Genomic DNA, 20,967 nt, shown 5'->3' with positions numbered 1-20,967 from the left:
GACATTCATGTTGCTTGTATTTATTTGAGGACATTTAAAACACTTGGCTCAAAGAGAGTAGCAAATCACAGCAGTTTTGTCTACAGCATATTGACATGCTTTTAGGTTGAAACTCATAAAATATGAGAATATTTGCTAAAACCAGAAAGGAGATTGAAAAAGAATGTGCCGTTACTATTTTGATAAAGTCCACTTTGTACACAGTTCAGTGCAGCTGGAAAGTCATAATGTGTAGTACTGCTAGGATTTAAATAATATTTATTGTCCATCTCAGTGGGTCCTTCATGATTATGTCCTGTTTATGTTGTCTACTTGTCTTGTTGGGTTTAAGTGCAGATGTTGAATCTCAATTAAATCTGCAGACAAATGCTACATCTCCTCAGAGTTCCTCTAGTTCCCAACGAGTACCTCATAGCTGTAAAGTTGCAGAGGTCTGTGACATGGCATTGTAGATGAAAGTGTTGTTGAAGGGCACAAACTGGTGGCTGATGATCTTGATGGCTTCTTGCGCGGCTGATCCTGAAGGCAATGAGTACAAGTTCAACACACATTTACTTAACAAGTGAATACGTTCTGTGAATGTCACACTTTTGGTATTACCTCCCATAAACGCAGCAACAGTATGCGGCTCTGCTGCACCATATCGACAGCTACAAGTAAAAAAAAAAAAACCTGTTATTTTACAGCCTAAAACAAGCATGACAAAGAATGTCACTCGCCAATAAAGAATATGTAAGAGTAACGTACAACTCATGCACATAATCATCCTTAATGTTCACGTTGAGGTTGTATTCCTGCAGCAGGCTGGTGACGCACATTTTCAGCTTGCAGATGTCCTCCTCGACTTGGTAGTTATACACTCCTGGAAAACATGATACATGAAACTGATACCATGTCTACGGTTCTACAACACAGGATTAAGTGGGTGTTATTTTTTCCCAAGTTGATCATGTTGATGGAAAGTACCAGGGTAGCGGGAATGGTGCTGGTAGAAGCGGTCGACAGCTCGAAGCATGAGGTAGAAGACCATCTCACTATCAGGATTGTCCATGCATGAAGCTGGAGGCATAGAATGACAGAGTCCAATAATTAACCAATGGAAATCAGAAATTAAGCAAAAATAGAACACTTGGGTCAAAACTTGAGATTTACATAACTGAGGCGTTCCTCAAGACACAATGTGGCCCCCAAAACAATTTACCGTATTTTTCGGATTATAAGTCACTCCGGAGTATACGTTGCACCGGCCAAAAATGCTTAATAAAGAAGGAAAAAAACATGTATGCGTCGCACTGGAGTATAAGTCGCAGTTCGCATTTTTGAGGGAAATTTATTTGATAAAACCCAACACTAAGTATAGACATTTGAAAGGCAATTTAAAATAAATAAAGAATAGTGAACAACAGGCTGAGTAAGTGTAAGTTATATGAGGCATAAATAACCAACTGAGAAGGTGCCTGCTATGTTAACCTAACATATTATGGTAAGTGTCATTCAAATAACTATAACATATAGAACATGCTATACCTTTACCAAACAGTCTGTCACTCCTAATCAATAAATCCCATGAAATCTTCCTCAATGTCGCTTCTAAACAACTCTGCCAACTCCAAAGGTATGCGCCGTTTCCTCTTGTCGTTTTCTGCTGCATATTTCACTACGTCCAGCTTGTAATCTGCAGTACATGATCTCCTTTTCTGTGCTAATTTTGTTTAGTCCTTCTCAGTTTTTATAAGTTACCGCCAACGATGAAATGATCAATTTTAATAGCTACGGCAGTAGCATATAGCATATAGCAGTTAGCATTCCATGACCCACAATGCACTTCTGCCATGACCCTACCCCGCCGAATTCTTATTGGTCGACGTGTGTGTGGGACAATTGCTGACATTTTCTTCGTCTCTTCCGCGAATTATATAAATAATATTATTTGATATTTTACGGTAATGTGTTAATAATTTCACACATAAGTCCCTCCGGAGTATATGTCGCACCCCCGGCCAAAATATGAAAAAAACGGCGACTTACAGTCCGAAAAATACGGTAGTTGAAAATCCCTAAATTGTTTTAATCTCCTAAAGAAGAACAGTACTGTTACTCTTGATAAAACTGTTGTAATTTGTAAAGACTGTAAAATAGCACTTAAGTACATCGGTGGCACGACTGTTTCCATCATGCAACTGATGTGAAGACATGGAGGAACCCGCAAATAGAATACGAGTCCAGCTAGTTGAAAGACACTTGGATATTCAAAGCTTCATTCAAGCTAAAATGGCCATAACCCAGCTCGAGAAAAGGTAATTACTTCTTTAACTGCCCATTTCACTGTTAAAGACTAGCGATCATACAATGTTGAACAAGAGGAACATACTGGAAATACATCAGAGCTTCTGTACAAGACACAAAGTCAGTAGCATTTTACCAACAAATGCGTACCAAAGCTGTATAATAAAGTACCGTATTTTCCGCACTATAAGGCACACCTAAAAACTTCAAATTTTCTCAAAAGCTGACAGTGCGCCTTATAATCCGGTGCGCCTTATATATGGACCAATATTGAGCCACAACAGGTCTCGCAACTACGGTAAGCAGCTGCCAACTTCATTTTCCCCCGTAGAAGAAGCGTGCGGTGCATGCTGGGATATATGACTGCGGGAGGCGTGCCGTTTCTGTGTTTATGTAAAGAGCCCTAAATGGCTCCTATCAAGAGACACGCTTACGACGCAGAGTTTAAACTCAAGGCGATCAGTCACACAGTAGAAGACGGGAATAGAGCAGCAGTGAGAGAATTTAACATTAACAGCAGCGACACTGACTCCTTTAATGACGACTTCGACGAGACATGTTGGATGCCGTATTTGCCCAACTGTTTGATTCGAACACTGAAGAAGAAGAATTTGAGGGATTCGTGAATGAGGAATAACTTAATAAAGTGAGCTTTATATGTTTATTTTGTGTGTTGTGTTGTTATCGTTTCATTATCGTTTCATTATCGTTTCAGCAACGTTGAGTTATTGAATAATTATTGCTTTGCACTATTTCCAGTGTTACTATATTGTGATTGCACTAACGTTTGATTTACCGTAACAGTATCAGACTGTTTTTTACGTGTCTATTGAATCGGGGAAAATAATAAAACAGCTGTTTATTCATTTTGGGAGTGAACAGAGTTGTCAGAACTCTGGTTTGTAATCTATTAATAAAGTTTGACTGACCTATCTCAGTGGTCCCCAAACTTTTTGTAGCTGCGGACCGATCAACGCTTGAAAATTTGTCCCACGGACCGGGGGAGTTTCGTTTTTTGTTTTTTTAATAAAGAAATACAATCATGTGTGCTTACGGACTGTAGACTGTATCCCTGCAGAGTGTATTGATCTATATTGATATATATAATGTATATATTTTGTTTTTATGTTGATTTAATAATTTAAATATATATATTTTTTTATTTCTTGTGTTGCCTGGTGGTTGGGGACCACTGACCTGACTGTTTTGTTGACATTCCCTTTAGCACAGCTCCATCTAAAAGGATGCATAACGTAACCACAGCCTTTATTGTAGCATCTATTCTATGCGCCTTATAATGCGGTGCGCCTTATATATGAACAAAGTTTTAAAATAAGCCATTCATTGAAGGTGCACCTTAAAATCCGATGCCTCTTATAGTGCAGAAACTACGGTAATTACCTCTTTAAAGGCCCATTTCACTGTTAAAGACTTGCGATCATACAATGTTGTGGAAAAAGAGGAACATACTGGAAATACATCGGAGCTTCTGTACAAGACACCAGGTCAATAGCATTTTACCAACAAATGCGTACCTTAGCTGTATAATAAAGTAAAATATGATAAAGTCAATTTGTGCCAAAAGTTGAAATTGAATATTACATCTGTTTTCAAGTGTAATGTGTTACAGTAAACACAATTAGAGATGTCATGTCAAATGCAACACAAACACTTGTTAGCTGGTCTTTTATTTGAAGATGAACAGTGCATCATTTATAGAATTGACTTAAGATTCTGTATAGGGCTTCAAAGGGTGACGTAATAAACGCAATGCATTTTGGGTCTTGAGGGCCTCTGAATAACTTATTTTCATGGTTGAGTGCAAGATTGTGCTTAAGTTTTTTTCTCCATATGTTAAAAACGTGGCGCAAATGTTTGGCATCATTAACTGCCACTATCGCTGTCAGGAAAAATAAAGATTTGGTGAGATTTTTCTCATTTCCAGCATGAAAGCAAAGCCAAGGAATTGAGTTTTGTGAGCTATAAAAAGAGACAGCGAATGTCTAGGTCAGCAACCGTGAGATGATCAAACATGACTTTTAATGCCATCACCTGCTACGCGTTGGCGTGTTGAAGGCACTTTCAGACTGGTAAGTTTGACTCAAGGCATGCTTTATTCTGTTTCACACGTAGAATTTAGTAGGCTGTAAGCGTTAGCCAAGCAAGCTGTGGGCGACAAACAGCGTACAGTATTTTGGAAAAAAGCATGATGACTGTTTAGTTTTAGTCATGAGTAAACACATAAATCAATGAGTATTATTTTGGAAAAGTAGCGGATCAATCAAAATATTTAAAAGTAATAAATATTATTCTTGTTTTTTCAGGTGAACCTGCTTATGAAAAGAAGGCAGGCAACCTCACTCCATCTTGAACACAATAGAAATAAAAGCCGTAAATTACGTGCAATTTGAACCGGTATAAAAACTGACTCTGTTTTTGAAATACAAACAAGTTTTTTTTCGACAATACGGGCAGCTTACTAAAATGTATCTCCATTGGACATGCGTATATGGATTACTTCCACCAATTCTACTTAATTTTTTGGTTAGCGAGCCTTTGGAATAGGGTACATATCGTCTCATTACGGTCCCTTGATTTTTTTCTATTTTGTACGATCCATTGTAATCCAGTTTGTTGCTCGCTCACATTAACACGGCTCGAGTACAGCTATGTAAACAAAACCTTTGGCCAATAAAAATGCATTTTAAACTTAAGGATCCGATTTGACTTGGTATGATTTGATCTGATTTGATTCAATACAATATGATTTTTGTACAGTTCTTCTTTTAAAGTAGATTTTTATTTTATAGTATAGGCACAGGATTTCATCCATCCATCCATCCATTTTCTACCGCTCATTCCCTTTCGGGGTCGCGGGGGGCGCTGGCGCCTATCTCAGCTACAATCGGGCGGAAGGCAGGGTACACCCTGGACAAGTCGCCACCTCATCGCAGGGCCAACACAGAGAGACAGACAACATTCACACTCACATTCACACACTAGGGACCATTTTTAGTGTTGCCAATTAACCTATCCCCAGGTGCATGTCTTTGGAACTGCGATGAGGTGCCGACTTGTCCAGGGTGTACCCTGCCTTCCGCCCGATTGTAGCTGAGATAGGCGCCAGCGCCCCCCGCGACCCCGAAAGGGAATAAGCGGTAGAAAATGGATGGATGGATGGATGGATGAAATCCTCTGCCTATATTATCAAATAAAAGTCTACTTTAAAAGAAGAACTGTACAAAATCATATTGTATTGAATCAAATCAGATCAAATCATACCAAGTCAAATCGGATCCTTAAGTTTAAAATGTTCTGTTTCTGAATTATATAACTCTCCATGTATGTAGATACACAGCAGAAGAATCATGCTGTATAGTAAGAGACAATACACTACAACTGGTTAAAATGTATTATGTACAGACATTAGATACCAAACATGAGCTCCATCTCCCACTTACTTATTTCATCTCTGTTAACCGAGTCCACACTGTACTCTGCTGCCAGAGATCGGCAGTGCACCACCCGAAGGAAGGAGGCGTTCTTGCCTAGACAACAACATACGCAAGTCAGGAAATCATCAAATCACACCAAAAATAACCAAAAAATGTAATGCGCAAAATACATTGTGGAAGTTTGTCCAACTTGGATAATAGTTTTAGTAGACAATAAGGACTAGAACCAACAGAAAGTACTGTTATAATTCCAATCTAATGTAAAAAGTTGCTTACAGAAGAGTTTGATGTTTTTGTCAGTGATGCTTTCAGGAGCCTGGTGGGTAAAAATTAAAAGTCATTCAGCTGAAGTTTTAATAAAATTTGCGTCATTAATTTCTCCATTCATTAATTTACATTCCAGTTTTCCTCCTCTTTCCCGGGATCACCAATCAACCACAGGACAGACAACCATTCACACTCATCAAAAACGATGGTAGTCTTCAAAGACTCCAATTACCCCAACTTATGTTATTGGACAGCAGGAGGAAGCTGAACCGTACAATAGAATCACCCACTGGCAACAGGGTCACACAGCCACCACATGTTCTGAATGGTTGTCACCAGAAGCACGTGCTGTATAATTAGGTTTTTTTATAGTAACAGGTCTAATTACAATATTTAACTGTGGCATACTAGTATTAAATCCACAGCACAACAATTGTCTACCCTCCAGGGAACTTTTACAAAGCGTACTATAAAATATATCTTTTATCTTTAGAAATAGTCGTAAATCTTCAATGATAAATTGTTTCCAAGTATACCTTTCCAACAGACTGCACCAGACTATCAACGTATCCGGCAACAGAAGCTGCATCTTCCAGGGCCTTTTCCCGGTAACTGTGGGAAATGATTGACATCATGTACAGTAAACATATAAATACACGGAATACAGTTTTTTGCAGTTAGGTTTTGGAAACAAAATGTGATGCTAGTGTATTTAATGCTATGCAATTAAGTTTCCCTGCCTGTAGGGGGCCCTAAATGCAAAAAAATGGAATTTGTCATCCCTTCCATACTTCAAATATTGCAGCTTCACTACATCACGGATTTCTTTAAAGTATATTTTTCATATTGTATAAGCTGCAATTTCTAAATACATTTCTTAATGTATTACAGTGCATTTGTTGTCTTATTTTCTATTGTTGTGTTGTGGCAATGAATAAAGATATTCACCAAGCGGGACTTCCATCTCCGGGTTCAGGGAGAACAATGCTAACAACAACACGGCGGCTGATCTTGGAGCTATTGTTAAATCTAGTTGATCAACTTTTGGCAGAACAACCGTTTTCTGCAATTATTATTCAGCACCAGCCTCATCAAAAAGACAATCTCTTCAGCTCCTGCCTCATCAATAACACATCTCTACATCGGTGGGCCTTTGGCGTGAGCGATGTCAATAGATGAGACACAAGATGGACCACTACCGGCTCACCACTTAAAGCTAACAAGAATGCTTAGTGGGGATGAACACTGTTGACGCACTTCATCTTCAACATTATCAGCCCCACACGACGATGGTGAGTCATTGGGGGAGCGATGTGGAATGACAACGCGGTGCACGGAATGCTAAAAACATGACAAATTGATCTACTGCCCTGTTGTAGTGGCTGGGTGATGGCCACAGCAACAGGTTTAATAAGAGTGGGGACCAAAATCCGCTAGTTTTTTGGCACCGACCCAATCCCGCCGGTCCAACCGAGCACCGACGTAAAATCCAACAGTGTCATTTTACGGTCCGTTTTTTTGAGCCATTGACTCAAAAAAACGCTCCAATGTCAGATAAATAAACCTCAATTTTTCCCAAAATGTGCTAGATTAATGCTAATAAATATTGGCTTTACTATTGACATGCTACCAATTAGCATTAGCAATTTTTAATGGCAATCGCAACACCTCCAAATGTGTTCATGAAAAATACAACTAAGATGCACACTACAATCAAACAGCTGATGGGAAATAAGTACAATACTGACAGTTTAAACACTTTAGGGTGCACCAAAAGACGAGAAGCAAAGACAGAACTGACCACCGTAAACTATAGACAACTGTCATCTACATCTTGGACTTGCAACTGTAATTGAGACTCAGTAATTTGATAATGAAACAAAATATTACAAGTGGACAACAGTTATCATAATTAGCTATTTTTTAAATTTTGTAATAACACTAGATTTTTTTTTTTTTTTTCCAAAAGGAACTCTCCTGAAGGAATCGATAAAGTACTATGTAGTATTATCTCGATTTTATCATCAAAAACTATTAATATTTACTAACACACAAAAGCACCAAAAATTGGTACCGGTATCAATTCCCAGCTACCACGAATTGGTACCGTATCTTTTTAAATGTTAACGGTACCCAACCCCACCGTGTAAAGGTGACTATATTTTTGTTATTTCATATTTAGAGTGCTCTAAATATGTTAACTACATATTTAGAAGGTAGTAAACATTTAGTCATGCTCCAACTATGGAAATATTTGACTTATTGATAGTAATCCTACTTTGTGGAAATGTGTTAACCCCAGCCAGTTTGGCACCAATTAGCCACGGTAAACAAGGGACGACTGTACTGTATCTTATTCTCAACTGCAACAATGTCAATTTAAATTGATCTCTGATAATGAAACAATAACTCAGACATTAAGTTAGCATGTTTACTGTACCGCTACTTATCCAAATAAGTATGACATTTCTTACACATTCTGAAGGTTGATAAACTTCTGTGAGTCTGCAATCATATCTGGTATGGTCCCTCGTACAGGTAAGCTGCCATGGCCTTCGTTGTGCACAAACTCCCTCACAGCGCGCAGCATTACCCAGAAGGATGGAGTCTGTTGAACACACACAGACGGAGCATGGGCATTTTGTTACAATCAGATTATGACACAGGTATGTCAGTGTTTCATTGATCAAGCGTTAAGTCCAAAACCTGTGATGTTATGTTGTTACACTGATCATCATTGAATAGGTCTTTAACAACACCAGGGACCTGCAGAAACAAAAGGAACCAGCAGATAAGACTTCAGGGACATTTTTAACAACACTATTGAGACTGGCATTATGGCACCTTGGTAGGATTTAATGCAGTGTTGACATTCTTTATGGCTTCCTCAAAGTTTTCCTCATCCTCTGGAACACCATTCTCATTTTTCAGGATTCCTTACATGAAACAGAATTTCAAAAATGTTATGTTAGGAATCACACAATGTAGGGACATTGTATGTATTATGGTAAAACAAACAAACAAAAAACAGATACCTTCCCGAATAATCTGCCTAAAAGCCTCTTTCTCCTTGTAATTTCTGGGGGGCTGAGAGTTATTCTAAAAAACAAAAAGTAGAATTAAAATTAATTGTACATTCCGGATAAGTCTTTATCAGTTATGTCAAGGGTCTTCAACATTTTACAGGCCACGGACCCCAAACTGATTTAGAAATAGGGGAATCCCCAATTCAAATATCTCGTATAAAATTGTGGCAATTGTGTTTTTAAATTAAAGTAGTCCTCAGAGTACATTGTTAATGTGCAGTACTATAATATTCAAATAATATCTGCAAAAAACTCCTGTGGATGTACTACCAGTCTGTGGTTGCCAGTGTTCTGTTCTACATGGTAGTGTGCTGGGGGGGCAGTACATCTAAGGACAGCTCCAGACTTGAGAAACTGATCAGACGGGCCGGTTCTACAATGGGAATGAAACTGGACACACTGGTGATGGTTGCAGAGAAGAGGATTGTTGACAAACTAGTGAGCATCCTGGATGATGGCAGTCACCCTCTGCATAGTGTTATCAGTTGCCAGAGGAGCCTGTTCAGTTCTAGACTGCTTCATCCCAAGTGCAGGACTAATAGACTCAAAAACTCCTTTGTCCCACACGCCATTAGACTGTACAACTCCTCGCTGGGGCGGGGGGTACTAGGATGACAGGGGATGCAAAACAATAACAGTGCAATACGTTTTTCCTAACATGGTCACTACTGCCTACTTTGTCTTGTTATATTCTTATTTTACTGTTATATTTTTATTCCCATTGTTACTTTTTAGTTTTTATTCTTATTGTAATATTTCTCTTTTTTGTTTCCATTTTAACCCCCATTATTTACTTTTTTCTTTTATTTAAATTGATCTCAACTCTGTACACTGCTGCTGGAATTTTAATTTTCCTGAAGGAACTCTCCTGAAGGAATCAATAAAGTACTATCTATCTATCTATCTATCTATCTATCTATCTAATACAGTACAGCGCCACTAATAGCCAGTCGGCAAATGCCTCTAATTGGTAAGTGTCCTAAATGCCAAAATGAAGATACCATAATTATTTATTCATGTTTTTATCTTAACCCTGCTAGGTACAGTGAGTCAGGTGGTCTTGCCACTGCCATTTCATAACTACATTGTAGTGATACAATGAACTGGGAAGCTCACGTGAAAATATACAATATAATGTAGCAAACAGCAAAATATGTTCTGGACCAAAAATCCCTCCATATTCTCTACTGCTCCCTAGTCTTACCATATCTGAGTTATTGTGAAGAAATATGGGGAAATAACAAAAAAAGCATACTTCATTCACCAACCATGTTACAAAACAGGTAAGTTAGAATAATACATAAGAGTTAAAGTGAAAGTAGCAATGATTGTCACACACACACACTAAGTGTGGCGAAATTATTCTCTGCATTTGACCCATCACCCTTGATCACCCCCTGGGAGGTGAGGGGAGCAGTGGGCAGCAGCAGTGCCGCGCCCGGGAATAATTTTTGGTGATTTAACCACCAATTCCAACCCTTAATGCTGAGTGCCAAGCATGGAGGTAACGGGTCCCATTTTCATAGTCGTTGATATGACTTGGACGGTATTTGAACTCACGACCTACTGATCTCAGGGCGGACAATCTAACCACTAGGCCACTGAGTAGATGTAGAGAACATACAAACTTTTTATTGACTCAAAATGTTTTGACTTGGTGCATTAGCAAACAGCTAAAATTATGTACAAAGCAAACTATGACCTGCTACCCAAAAATGGACAACAATTATTTTCAACAAAAGAGGAGCAATATTACCTGAGGGGAAAAATGTAACTTGTATGCATGTAAAGACTAAAGACTTTTAATGTATCAGGATGTGGAATGAAATAATAGAATTGATTAATAAACAATATACTACTATGACCCAGTTTAAGAAATTCTTCAAACTCAGTGTTTACAAAGTACGAAGAAGAATCTCGATAAACATCTTGAACCTCATTGGAAAATATGATAATTACTTATATACTGAATATTTATTTACTTACTCTTTTGTCTATTTGTTCACTGTTGTGTTGCAGATTGAGTACACTCAATTGGCTAAGAGATTGCTATGAAACAAACAGTTTAGGATTAAATAAACTCTGCTTCTTTCTACTCTTTTTCAGACATGCTGGAATTGAGAAACTGAAAATATGTGATGTATAATATTGTAATTGTATTAATGTTCGAAAAAAACTAACACCAAAAACCAAAGTGTGTTGGATTAATGTTAATGTGCAATAAAAACATTTACATCTGTGGAAAAATTTCAAGAGGAATATGAAAAAAATATATATGAAGAAAGTCTACTCAAGCAAATATTTCACCACGACCTTTCAGTACCTCTGCGGACCCCCTGTTGAAGACCTCTGACAGCATAATTCTTGACAAATGTTACTGTACCTCACTAAGCCATTTTTCAAGGTATTTGGCAACAATGACTATCCAAGGTGTGTGACTGTGATCCTACAAAGCAAATAAAGACTATTATTTGACTGAAGAGGCGACTACTGGGACAAAAAACCCATAAAAGAAATAGAAAAGGGCACCTTTTTGTCCATGCTATCCAGGTCATAGCACTGGATGTGCTTTTGGAATTCGGCAAAGGGCTGGTCTAACCTCAGGTCCTCCAAAGCATTGTCAGGGTGTGACTCAATCACTGTGAAGATCAGTCAAACGTAAATTAAAATAGATCCAAAATTAAAGCCACAGCAGCTACTAACCTGTGTGCTCCTGTACCACAAGCCTCATGTAGCCAATGAGGCCGTAGGTTTTACAAAGCAGGAAAGGTACCGACGCACTCCACAGAACTGAACCTAGCCTTGAACACGTGCTATTGGATTGAAGAAAGCAGCGGGTAAAAAGAATGTTATCAGTTGGTATCACAGCAGAAATGACAACCATTGACATATGGCAATGATCAATTGGAATAAAATCCTTGTTGGGTTTTAAGGCACCACCATTGTTCTTTCACAGTAACAAAGGAGTTCAGAAAAACAGGGCCAAAGCCACAAAAAATGAACTTATTTGTGATGTACGAAGTGTGTCAGACAAGTTTCAGGACTTAAAACACATACTACTGCTTAAATATTATTATTATCATAAATTTCCCATCACACTTTTCCAGCCTTCTCTGCCACGCCTTCATGCACTTCTCAGTCACGTAAAAATGACATCATCAGGTACCACCTCAGAAAAAACTTGGCTTGCCAAGTACTACCATGTTAAATATATCCTTTGTGACATCGTTCTGTCACTTTTCTGACACACTTTGTAAATTTCATATATTAACACACAGTAATTTTTAACGAGCTATAGTTAATTAATATATGTGAATACCTTTCAGGCAACTGTACACCGATAACAATGGTAAATCTATGGAAGAATTCTGGATTGTTATCCAGGAGCATGTCAGGGCTCTGCAAGTAAACAACAAAAATGATCAATATACATATACTAATCTGTATGTTTAGTATGCAGCTCTGTGCTTTGGGTTGTCCATGCTAGATAGTGAGTTTGTTGTCAAAACTGTACTACCATACGATAAATTCAAACAAATGAATGACAAAAAACACCAACCTCCTCGACAAAGTTACCCGATACATCACTGTTCAGTTCTTGGAGTAGCTCTGTGGCTGCTTGTGCTCGATTCTGCAACAAATAATCAAAGACATTCAAACAAATGTTTAGTTATTAAACAAAAGCTTGTATGCAACTTATGTACCTTTCCAATGCTATTGTTGCTTAGGAAAAAACTGCAAGAGAAGATAGTAAAGATGTAAAGAAGACAAAAGACACATTTGAAAAGACCAACAAACAAAACAATATCTTACTTGTTTCCTACATCTTCCCCAGAAATTGTGTTTCCATCAACTATGGTGAACGCTCCAATACCTGGGAGAGAGATTTAGGTCAGTTAATAGAGAGTCTATCTGTATTATATTCTATTTCCCGGGGACCCAGAAAGGTCTCAATCATTAAAATGTTAAAAGTAAGTCATATCTTTTGTTTTTTTGTCATTGCTTTACCAGTGCTTAAATGTCTAAATCAACTTCAGATATATCTGTCAATATTACATGTTTTTCAATGCCCTTTTCATTCAAGAAAATCATGTGTTAAGGCAAAATGTAAAAAAAGTAATATTTTCCTAAAAAAACATACTTAAGTGGATATTTTGTGTGAAGTAATTAGAGCCTTAAACAGGTCAATAATTCATAAAAACATTCATTTGGATTCTTTATTATTTTTTGAGCAAGAACTTTCAATGCTTAAATCTCTCAATCAACTTCTGATCCATCTGTCTATTATGAGGGATTTTTTTTCATGGTTTTTTGTGTGTTTAATGCTCTTTTGTCATGGAAAACTTGTTTTTTATGGCAAACACAAAATATATTGCATACTTTTTATGAAAAAATATTCAAAGTGGAATATTTGATGTGAAGTAATTAAAGCCTTAAATAGGTCAATAATTCACAAAAAAACTTTGCCTTTAATGCATTATTATTTTTTGAGCAAAGACTTAAAAAAAAAAAAACATTAAAAGTGTTAAAAAAAAGTCATACATTTTCTTTTTTTAAACTTTTAAATATCTCTATCCGTCGATTTTAAGTTTTGTTATCTTTAATGTTTTCTGTTGTTTGCGACACCGAGAGGAACAAGCAGGAGAAAATGGGTGGATGTTTGTTTTCTGCCCTCGGTCATGTTAAAGTCATTTTTATTAGGCAAACACACAAAATACGCAATATTTTCCCCAAAAATATTTCAAAGTGGAATATTTCATGTGAAGTAATTGCAGCCTTGAATAGAGTCATCTTTCTTTTTTTTTTTCTCCAATGACCGTTTTAAAGAAAAACATTACATTATTAGTCAACATTTAAACTTGTTCTCCTTACATTTCACCTGTATGCTCTTTTATTCCACTTTTTAAGGTTTTTTTTGTAATAGTTAAAATAATAGTTGCGGGCCACACTTTGGAGACATTTGTTCTAGATCAGGGATCTCAGACATGCGGTCCACGAGGCGTTATATTGCGGCCCAGACCTTACTTAGAATGAAAGTTTAATGTTAGTGCAGCCCGCAAGTTTTATATGAATGGCGCTTGACAGCTTTGTGTACGGAGCTGAAAGAATCTACCAATCACAGTGTGGTATGTGGCTCTCGAGGGCCAAACATTGACGTCACTTGCGTGATGCAAGCAGAGAAACGTTTTGTCAGTAGCTTCCGAAGCACTCCGCCGAAGGACCAAGCGACAATACAAAACTGTGGTGCACTGGACCCCGGCGCTGATACTCCAAAAGAGAGTTGCTGGGCAAGTCGGACGTGTAACACGTTAGTCGTGATGTTAGCCCGTTCGGGGCTAATTGTGCTACCCTAACTGTAAAACTCCACAACGAGGACTTCAGACAAAGACCGTTTTTGTTATTTGGGTCCAAAATGGCTCTTTCAACGTTCTGGGCTTCCTACCCCTGCGTTAGTGGAAAAGCGGCAAATGAGCGAAAGTGACAGAGACGTTGCCATGGACACGAGGGTTTTCTTCACACGAAACCTGTCCGTCAGTAATAACAGTCCCCGATAACCTAGACCAATTCAAACCGTTGTTTAATTTGCATTGCCTCACATTACTTAATTATCATTTTGTTTCATTTATATTTTGATTTTATTTTGTGTTGAAAATAAAAATAAAGACATTTAAAAATATGATTTTTAAGTAATCTTTTGTTGCGGCCCAGCCTCACCCGGATTCTGCAGCCAGTGGCCCCCAGGCAAATTGAGTTTGAGACCCCTGTACTATATTAGAGGCCTACAGAAAGCCACTACTAGCGACCACGCAGTCTGATAGTTTATATATCAATGATGAAATCTAACATTGCAACACATGACAATACGGCCGCTTTAGTTTACTAAATTGCCATTTTAAATTTCTCGCGAAGTGTTGTGTTGAAAACATCGCGGAATGATGACTTGTATGATGACGCGTGCGTTTGACGTCTCGGGTTGTAGCGGACATTATTTTCCAGCCCGATCCAAGCTATAAGTAGTCTGCTTTAATCGCATGATTACACAGTATTCTGGACATCTGTGTTGCTGAATCTTTTGCAATTTGTTCAATTAATATTGGATAAGTCAAAGTAGAAAGATGGAGGTGGGAAGCTTTTAGCCTTTGGCCACACAAACACAGCCAGTGTTTCCTAGTTTAAAATTCCCGAAGGTGAAGCTTTACTATGGAACAGAGCGGTCAAGCGAACATGGATCCTGACCACATGTCAACCGGCAGTTTTTGGTGAGAAAATAGTGGTAATAAGTTGGCTCTTACCAGAAACATCAGCGGAGCTTCCGTCCTGCTGCAGGTGCCGTGACTTTCCTCAGAGACTCTTGCGTCAACACACCCGTGGCCACACCACTCTGACTTTCAGGTACTATTTAATCTCAATAAAACACTAGCAACACAATAGGCAGATAAGGGAGTTTCCAGAATTATCCTAGTAAATGTGTCTAATAACATCTGAATCGCTTCCACTGCAATCGGCTTTTTTTTTTCTAGTCCTTCACTCTAAATTTCCTCATCCACGAATCTTTCATCCCCGCTCAAATTAATGGGGAAATTGTCGCTTTCTCGATCCGTATCGCTCTCGCTGCTGGTGGCCATGATTGTAAACAATGTTCAGATGTGAGGAGCTCCACAACCCGTGACGTCACGCGCACATCGTCTGCTACTTCCGGTACAAGCAAGGCTTTTTTATCAGCACCAAAAGTTGCGAACTTTATCGTCGATGTTCTATACTACAGTGGTTCTCAAATGGGGGTACGCGTACCCCATGAAGGTATGCCACGGGGTACGTGAGATTTTTTACAAATATTTAAAAATAGCAACAATTCAAAAATCCCTTATAAATATATTTATTAAATAATACTTTGACAAAATATGAATGCAAGTTCATAAACTAAAATGCAACAATACAATATTCAGTGTTGACAGCTAGATTGTTTTGTGGACATGTTCCATAAATATTGTTTATGTTTAAAATATTATTTTTTAGTGAAGAAATGTTTAGAATTCATGAATCCAGATGTATCTCTTTTACAATCCCCAAAGAGGGCACTTTAAGTTGATGATTACTTCTATGTGTAGAAATCTTTATTTATAATTGAATATCTTGATTATTTTTCAACAAGTTTTTAGTTATTTTTATATCTTTTTTTCCAAATAGTTCAAGAAAGACCACTACAAAAGAGCAATATTTTGCACTGTTTTACAATTTAATAAATCAGAAACTGATGACGTTGTGCTGTATTTTACTTCTTTTTTTCAACCAAAAATGCTTTGCTCTGATTAGGGGGTACTAGAATTAGGTACATCACTGAAAAAAGGTTGAGAACCACTGCTATACAAAATCCTTTCAGCAAAAATATGGCAATATCGCGTAAATGATCAAGTATGACACATAGAATGGACCTGCTATCCCCGTTTGAATAAGAAAATCTCATTTCAGTAGGCCTTTAAATGGTCAATGCTGAAAACTTATTTACCTGGAAGCACAAGGTTTTTCAGTATCTCAGTCCCAGTTGCTGTAGCATGGATCAGACAAACGTGGGAATTTTCTAGAGATTCTTGTCCATGGTCACCCCACAATCTGTAAACATGAACAAAAACACAAGACATGTATGTTCTGCTTAATGTCTGGTGATTGACTCCGCCAGATAACTGTGAACCGCTTTGAAGTGAGTTTTTTGTGACGCGAATTATATTTATATGGTGCTTTCCAGCCTATCTTGCCGGTTGTATTGTACCATATGTCCCGGCAAGAACTCTGCTTTCAAAGGACTCCGGTTTATTAGTGATTCCCAGAGCTCAAAGAAAGTCTGCGGGCTATAGAGCGTTTTCCATTCGGGCTCCAGTACTCTGGAATGCCCTCCCGGTAACAGTTCAAGATGCTACCTCAGTAGAAGCATTTAAGTCTCATCTTAAAACTCATTTGTATACTCTAGCCTTTATATAGACTCCCTTTTTAGACCAGTTGATCTGCCGCTTCTTTTCTTTTTCTCCTATTTCCCCCCCTCCCAACCGGTCCGGTGGCCATCCTGGGTCCCCAGAGTCGGGACCCAAGATAGACCGCTCGTCCAGAGTCGGGACCCAAGATAGACCGCTAGCCTGTGTATCGGCTGGGGACATCTCTGCGCTGCTGATCCGCCTCCGCCTGGGATGGTTTCCTGCTGGCTCCACTTTGGACGGGACTCTCGCTACTATATTGGATCCACTTTGTACTTGATTCTCACGGTTACGTTAGATCCACTATGAATTGGACTTTCACAGTATCATGCTTTCGGTCCCCTAGGGCAGTGGTTCTCAACCTTTTTTCAGTGCTGTACCCCCTGTGAACTATTTGGAAAAAAATATATAAAAATAACTAAAAAGTTGTTGAAAAATAAACAAGTGATTCAATTATATATAAAGATTTCTCGCCCGGAAAAGGGTGGAATGCCATCTCCGGGTTGGGGAGGAGACCCTGCCCCAAGTGGAGGAGTTCAAGTACCTAGGAGTCTTGTTCACGAGTGAGGGAAGAGTGGATGGTGAGATCGACAGGCGGATCGGTGCGGCGTCTTCAGTAATGCGGACGTTGTACCGATCCGTTGTGGTGAAGAAGGAGCTGAGCCGGAAGGCAAAGCTCTCAATTTACCGGTCGATCTACGTTCCCATCCTCACCTATGGTCATGAGCTTTGGGTCATGACCGAAAGGATAAGATCACGGGTACAAGCGGCCCAAATGAGTTTGGGTCTCTCCCTTAGAGATAGGGTGAGAAGCTCTGCCATCCGGGAGGAACTCAAAGTAAAGCCGCTGCTCCTCCACATGGAGAGGAGCCAGATGAGGTGGTTCGGGCATCTGGTCAGGATGCCACCCGAACGCCTCCCTAGGGAGGTGTTTAGGGCACGTCCAACCGGTAGGAGGCCACGGGGAAGACCCAGGACACGTTGGGAAGACTATGTCTCCCGGCTGGCCTGGGAACGCCTCGGGATCCCCCGGGAAGAGCTAGTCGAAGTGGCTGGGGAGAGGGAAGTCTGGGTTTCCCTGCTTAGGCTGTTGCCCCCGCGACCCGACCTCGGATAAGCGGAAGAAGATGGATGGATGGATGAAGATTTCTCCACATAGAAGTAATCATCAACTTAAAGTGCCCTCTTTGGGGATTGTAATACAGATCCATCTGGATTCATCAACTTCATTCTAAACATTTCTTCATACAAAAAAGAAATCTTTAACATCAATATTTATGGAACATGTCCACAAAAAAATCAAATAGTCATCACTGAATATTGAATTGTTGCATTTATTTTCATAGTTTATGAACTTATATGAATATATTGTTGAAGTATTATTCAATAAATATATTTATAAAGGATTTTTTAATTGTTGCTATTTTTAGAATATTTATTAAAAATATCACGTACCCCTTGGCATACCTTCAAGTACCCCCAAGGGGACGCGTACCCCCATTTGAGAACCACTGCCCTAGGGGGCCGGGGTTGCCCACATATGCGGTCCTCTCCAAGGTTTCTCATAGTCATCATTGTCGACGTCCCACTGGGGTGAAGTGAAGTGAAGTGAATTATATTTATATAGCGCTTTTCTCTAGTGACTCAAAGCGCTTTACATAGTGAAACCCAATATCTAAGTGGGTGGCACTGGGAGCAGGTGGGTAAAGTGTCTTGCCCAAGGACACGACGGCATTGACTAGGATGGCGGAAGCGGGAATCGAACCTACAACCCTCAAGTTGCTGGCACGGCCGCTCTACCAACCGAGCTATACCGCCCCGGGGGGAGTTTTTCCTTGCCCTTATGTGGGCTCTACCGAGGATGTCGTTGTGGTTTGTGCCGCCCTTTGAGACACTGGTGATTTAGGGTTATATAAATAAACATTGATTGATTGTCTGTCTATCTGTGTTGGCCCTGCGATGAGGGGGAGACTTGTCCAGGGTGTACCCTGCCTTCCGCCCGATTGTAGCTGAGATAGGCGCCAGCGCCCCCCGCGACCCCGAAAGGGAATAAGCGGTAGAAAATGGATGGATGGATGATTGATTGATTTTCTCTAGTGACTCAAAGCGCTTTACATATCCATCCATCCATTTTCTACCGCTTATTCCCTTTGGGGTCGTAGTGAAAGCCAATATCTAAGTGACATTTAAACCAGTGTGGGTAACACTGGGAGCAGGTGGATAAAGTGTCTTGCCCAAGGACACAATGGCAGTAACTAGGATGGCGAGAGCGGGAATCGAACCTGGAACCCTGAAGTTGCTGGCACGGCCGCTCTACCAACCGAGCTATACCGCCCCGGGGTGAGTTTTTCCTTGCCCTTATGTGGGCTCTACCGAGGATGTCGTTGTGGTTTGTGCCGCCCTTTGAGACACTGGTGATTTAGGGTTATATAAATAAACATTGATTGATTGTCTATCTGTGTTGGCCCTGCGATGAGGTGGCGACTTGTCCAGGGTGTACCCTGCCTTCCGCCCGATTGTAGCTGAGATAGGCGCCAGCGCCCCCCGCGACCCCGAAAGGGAATAAGCGGTAGAAAATGGATGGATGGATGATTGATTGATTTTCTCTAGTGACTCAAAGCGCTTTACATATCCATCCATCCATTTTCTACCGCTTATTCCCTTTGGGGTCGTAGTGAAAGCCAATATCTAAGTGACATTTAAACCAGTGTGGGTAACACTGGGAGCAGGTGGATAAAGTGTCTTGCCCAAAGACACAACGGCAGTGACTAGGATGGCGGGAGCGGGAATCGAACCTGGAACCCTGAAGTTGCTGGCACGGCCGCTCTACCAACCGAGCTATGCCACCCCATTATAGTCCAACAGGTGGAAATAGTAACATGCAACTAGTTAAACAGTTGGTCAACAAATTGTGAGATTATTCAGAAGCTTGACAAGACTGTTGTTAGCCGAGGCTAATTGAAAGCTAGCATCCGTTAGCTAGCGACTTTATGTTAGCGTTCTCCTATTGCCATTGCTTTTATGCGCGACGCGACACAAACAGATACAACAGAAAGATAACGTTGCAACAAGCGCTAACATAATTCGGGTTGAAAATACCTGAGCTGCCTGTCGTATTTTTGTTCTTTGGCGGCTTTCGTGGCTGCCATGGCGTCTGTCACTGTGTTGGTAAAAACGAATGAGCTTTCGCAACAGCAGATTCGACACCAGTTTTGCGCACACCGTGAGGTTCCTACCCGCATTTTCGGCACAACAATCAAACGGTCACTGCCTAATTTCCAATTTAAAGTGGTGGCCAAACTTAATCAATACATTTCAATAAATACATTATATTATTAATATGATAGATGTTACTTAAAATGCAGTACGAGGAAATCAAACAGGGAATGTGATGGGCAATAGACTGAGACTTCCTTTTTATTGTCATTCAAATTTGAACTTTACAGTACAAATAAGAACGAAATTTTGTTGCATTAGCTCTTGGTAGTGCAGGATGATTAAAAAAAGCAATAAGGTGCACATATAAAAAAAAAAATGCATTACTGTACAGATAAATATATTGCACTTTTGCATACGCATCCAGGTTTATGGATATTGTCATTTTATTCCAGCGAGTTAATCCATTTTGGGGGGGAGTTATGATGCGTTCAAGAGTCTTACGGCCTGAGGGAAGAAGCTGTTACAGAACCTGGAGGTTCTGCTTCGGAGGCTGCGGAACCTCTTTCTAGAGTCCAGCACTGAAAACAGTTCTTGGTGGGGGTGGGAGGAGTCTTTGCAGCATGGCCGGCTCTACGCAGGGGCAAGAGGGGGCAGAGCCCCCTTAAATAAATGTCTTGCCCCCTCAAATCAAAATTTGAGAAAGCAAATTTTAATAAACTCACAAAATGACTACATTACAAGTTGACA

General features: G+C 39.6%; 1 protein-coding gene across 1 annotated transcript; it reads right to left on the bottom strand.

Moving 5' to 3' along the window:
- On the bottom strand, positions 1–20,296 carry nae1 (nedd8 activating enzyme E1 subunit 1). The gene is made up of 20 exons (XM_061887062.1): positions 20,161–20,296; positions 16,602–16,705; positions 12,908–12,968; positions 12,799–12,829; positions 12,654–12,725; positions 12,414–12,493; positions 11,798–11,907; positions 11,624–11,733; positions 11,478–11,540; positions 9,044–9,107; positions 8,853–8,944; positions 8,715–8,774; positions 8,483–8,616; positions 6,545–6,620; positions 6,018–6,057; positions 5,748–5,834; positions 967–1,059; positions 748–862; positions 601–650; positions 1–519 (listed from the first exon to the last, which is right to left on the bottom strand). The coding sequence occupies exons 1-20, from the start codon at positions 20,208–20,210 to the stop codon at positions 410–412; spliced, it is 1,602 nt and encodes a 533-aa protein (XP_061743046.1). The 5' UTR covers positions 20,211–20,296; the 3' UTR covers positions 1–409.
- Between the last annotated feature and the right edge of the window lie 671 nt (positions 20,297–20,967).

The sequence above is a fragment of the Nerophis ophidion genome, linkage group LG25 (genome assembly GCF_033978795.1).
Source record: "Nerophis ophidion isolate RoL-2023_Sa linkage group LG25, RoL_Noph_v1.0, whole genome shotgun sequence".
Taxonomy (NCBI): Eukaryota; Metazoa; Chordata; class Actinopteri; order Syngnathiformes; family Syngnathidae; genus Nerophis; species Nerophis ophidion.
Note: the sequence above shows the minus strand (reverse complement) of the source record. Positions and strands in the feature narration are given on the sequence as shown.